The sequence below is a fragment of the Azolla caroliniana genome, unplaced genomic scaffold, assembly GCF_043228905.1.
Source record: "Azolla caroliniana isolate FFs.n. ecotype wild unplaced genomic scaffold, voAzoCaro1.0.p SCAF_12, whole genome shotgun sequence".
Classification (NCBI taxonomy): domain Eukaryota; kingdom Viridiplantae; phylum Streptophyta; class Polypodiopsida; order Salviniales; family Salviniaceae; genus Azolla; species Azolla caroliniana.
The window spans coordinates 17,629,974-17,633,895 of record NW_028230447.1 but is presented as its reverse complement, the minus strand read 5'-3'; the positions used below and the strand labels follow the sequence as shown (position 1 = coordinate 17,633,895).

Below are 3,922 nucleotides of genomic sequence, written 5' to 3'. Positions count from 1 at the left end.
GCAAGTAATAAGGGGTAGGCTTTAACATTGCAACACAATGTTTAAACTTTATACATTCTAGTTGTAAGCAAAAGTTTGTCGTTGAAGCAAAAATGTGTTCCTTTCACATGCATTGTTGCATGTGATATCTTATTGTTGAAGCCTTTTTGTTGTACAAGTAAAGATGTCGAGTATATTAAAATAGTGCAAGGAAATAGGCCTTGCAAATTAGGCAAAGAGAGGATACAATCTTAAACACCTAGCATGATGGTTTTTGACATGGACATTGTCTTAGAAAAAAAAGTCTTATTTTGAAACATTTTTCATGAATCTATCATCTTTGACACAACATTTCGATATTAATGTCAATAGTCAACAAGTAGTGTATCTAATAAATAGATCTATGTAGTAATGAGCATTTACGAAATTCTGGCCAATTGCAATTCTCAATACAAGAGTCAATATATAGCAAACTTGATGGGGGAGATTCATGGGTAATTCATGGGGGCTTGATGATTGTAGTAATAGGATGAAAGAATTGGATCCTCGGGAGGAGGAGGAGAAGGATCACCTGAAGGATTAGGTAATGGATGCATGGGTGACGGAAAAGAGTTATGGACAAAATGTTCCGGTGATGGACTCATTGACTTTTTCTTACAAGTATGAGGTTGTAATGGAGGCATTGGTGATGGTTCAGGGGAAGTTGATGGAGGTGTGTATGGGGCTGGTTGTGGCCTTGACCACCACGATGAAGACGAAGATTGGGATGGGGATCTTGAAGGCGAAGGGTTAGGTGATTCTGGCGGTGGTCTTGACCATGACCATGACCACCAAGGGGATGTCAACGGAGATGTGGGTGGTGTGTTGGATGTTGAAGGTGAGGGTGACCATGATAAGGGTGGTGATGACCATGACCATATTGATGGAGATGGAGATGGTGACCTTGACCTTGACCTTGACCTTGATTGTGAGTGGGGGGGATGTTCACACTTGGGTTCGTGGGACAAGTAACGGGCACATTGAGAAAATGGTCGTTGGGATGGGCGTCCAGGTATGCAATTGTTTCTATCGTCCGAGGCTTGCAAGTCGAGGCAGTTGGGGGCTTCCCCGAAGAAGAAATTATGGGCATAAGTGAAATTGCGGAGACGAGGGAGGGCACAGATCTCGGGTGGGATTTGGCCGGACAGCCTGTTCCCGGCCACGTCAAGCTCCTGCAAGCTCACCATCTCAGCCACGGTCTCGGGTAACTTTCCGGAGATCCGGTTGGAGCTAATGTCAAGCACGGTCAAGTCGCAGAGCTGGCCGATGTCCGGGTTCACACAGCCGGACAGGTTGTTGTTGAGGAGCACGATCTCGTTCAATGAGGCGCCCATTTGGCCGATGCTTGGAGGCAAGGCGCCCGAGAGGAGGTTATTGGCAAGCACAAGGACGGAGGCCGGGGATTGTCCGAGGTTACCCGGGATGGGGCCCGAGAATCGGTTGTTGTTAAGGAAGAGGGCGTCGAGGCTCTCCTTCTCGAAGGCGCGCGCGGGGATCTCGCCTTCGAATTCATTGAACCGGAGGTCCAAGTAGACGAGGCCCGGGAGATCGAGCACGGCCAATGGGAAAGCGCCAACAAAGCGGTTGTTGCTGAGGTCCATCTCCACAAGGAGGTGGAGGCGCGCCCAATTTGTGGGGATCTCACCACAGAATCTGTTGGAATTGAGGTGAATGAGGGCCAGGTCAGAGAGGTGGGTTGGCAGCTGAGGGGGAAGGGTGCCCGCAAGGTCCGCGTGGTTGAGGTCGATCCCCACGACCGTCCGCTCACACGGGTCGTCCGCTGCGGGCCCGCAGAACACACCCATGTAGCCGCACACATCCGCGCCCACCCACGTGGCCGTGATGTTCCGAGGATCCGACAATATGCGCGCCTTCCACGCTTGTAAGCCCACGTACGCTCTCCGTAGCCGCTCGTTCTCAAACACCAGCGGCTTCTCAATATCGCTATCGATGTCAATGTAAGTGTCGGTGTCGGTGTCGGTGTCAATGATATCCATAGCTATGCCTCCATATACCACCACACACAAACACAAGGATAAAAACAAGATCAAATGCCCCATTTCCTCCTAACTTCTTCTAGGCCTAGGCTAGAACAAAAAAAGTGTGCAGTGTGTGTGCGCACACAAACCTACCTACATACTACAACTTGGTCAAGCTCTGTTAGTGTAGTGTAAGTCTCAATATCTACACAACGCAACTGTGACACAATGTTGATTGGTCCATTAGGGCCAAACCAGTATGTATCGGTATCTCATAACCTAGAGCTATGTGTCTATGTGTGCACATGTGTGTGGTGTATGCACCCACCCTGAAGAAGGCCTACTTACAAGCTCAACTCAAATAGGTGTTGATATTGTGCGCACGAAAATGTGTCTCAATGGAAGTATAGGAATTGCCTTATATCTATAGGGTGCTCAAGGTTGTCACTATGATTGCACCCAGTTGGGGTTAAATAGGTTCAACTAGTATAGAAGTTGATGTTGATAGAAGCAAAAAGGATGAAAGCAACATCTAACCTAAAAATGGCCAATTGCTTATTTATGTCCAACTACGTTGTGCGTTAACTTCTCTCTTACTTCAAATTCTATCCTTTCTTTGGCCATAGAAATCCCTTGCTTAGCATTGTCATACATATTTTAAAAGATAGTCTCCTTTGGATCTTCTACAAATTTCGTATCATGCTTTCCTAAATTGCACATTAACTTGATATTCTCACTCAACTTCCTCTTTACTTTGTGAATCTTAGTTCCAACATAGATTTACTTAGTTTCTCTCATTCTTTCAATGCTTCCAACGAAGATTTCTTTTTCACATAAATTTTGTACATTTTGTAATGATGATTATGATCAAAAGGTAAGTTATAAAACTGGTTTATTTCACTTAATTCAACCATTATGCAAATTTATATAGTATGTACATATTCTTATATTTCGCATGAACACGTGATTGCGTGTATGTCCAACTAGCTACACATATACCTCAAATACTAAAAATAAAAATTGAATACTAAATGGATACTTAGAGGAGGCTTGACATTATTGTTACCTTCAATTAGCTTATGATAGACATCATTGTTGTGCATTGCGAGTATCAATATTTTGTTGTTAGATAACATATCTCAGAGTCAAGTTTGCCCAAAGACAATGATAATAGCAATCTATCTATCTACAATAAGAAACACCTTGGTAACCATTGTGTGCTCTCCAAATTACATGGTTCATTGACCTCTCAATCTTGGCTCACATTCTCTTTACTTGCCTCACCTCATCCTTTCTCATCATTCTTGTTATGGGCATGACCAAATATTATTCTTGTGTGTAGAATACTACAGTACAAACTTACCACGGGATAATTTTTTGTCATGCCCATAACATCATGTGTAGAAGGTACTACGGTACAAAATTACCACAAGATTGGTCATGCCCATAACAATTCTCTCTACTTCTCTTGCCATATATGTCTTCACTCCTGTTAGAATATGTCAAATGTGTGTGCTTTGACAAAAATTACATTAAAAGCCTTGAGAAAATGGTTCTTGACATGGGGTTAGTTTTACTTATGAGTTATGTGAACGTGTTCGCAAAAGGTTATGTGCATTGCATGTGTTTAACCTCTATTGAAGTCTTCCACTACAACAATGAAACATGCCATGACCAATCTCTAAACACCATCTCCTAAAAATAGTCTCAAATAATAACGGGTTAAAACTTGCCAAATGTCTGATAAGTACTTCCAAATGGTACACCCTATAGGACATTTAATGAACCAATGTGTACTATCCTCCAATGGAATGATGCAAAAGAAACAAGTCCTCGTCTATTTAATGGGAGCCCACCAATCATGACTGTCCATATTAATACCTTTCCACGAAATGGTAGATGGGAATGCCAACCACATTGTAATA

General features: G+C 43.3%; 1 protein-coding gene across 1 annotated transcript; it reads right to left on the bottom strand.

The window, feature by feature from the left end:
- Positions 1 to 265: 265 nt before the first annotated feature.
- Positions 266 to 2,139, bottom strand: LOC147857305 (leucine-rich repeat extensin-like protein 6). The gene has a single exon (XM_087328078.1). It carries the CDS (start codon positions 2,076 to 2,078, stop codon positions 468 to 470), a length of 1,611 nt encoding a protein of 536 aa, XP_087184204.1. The 5' UTR covers positions 2,079 to 2,139; the 3' UTR covers positions 266 to 467.
- Between the last annotated feature and the right edge of the window lie 1,783 nt (positions 2,140 to 3,922).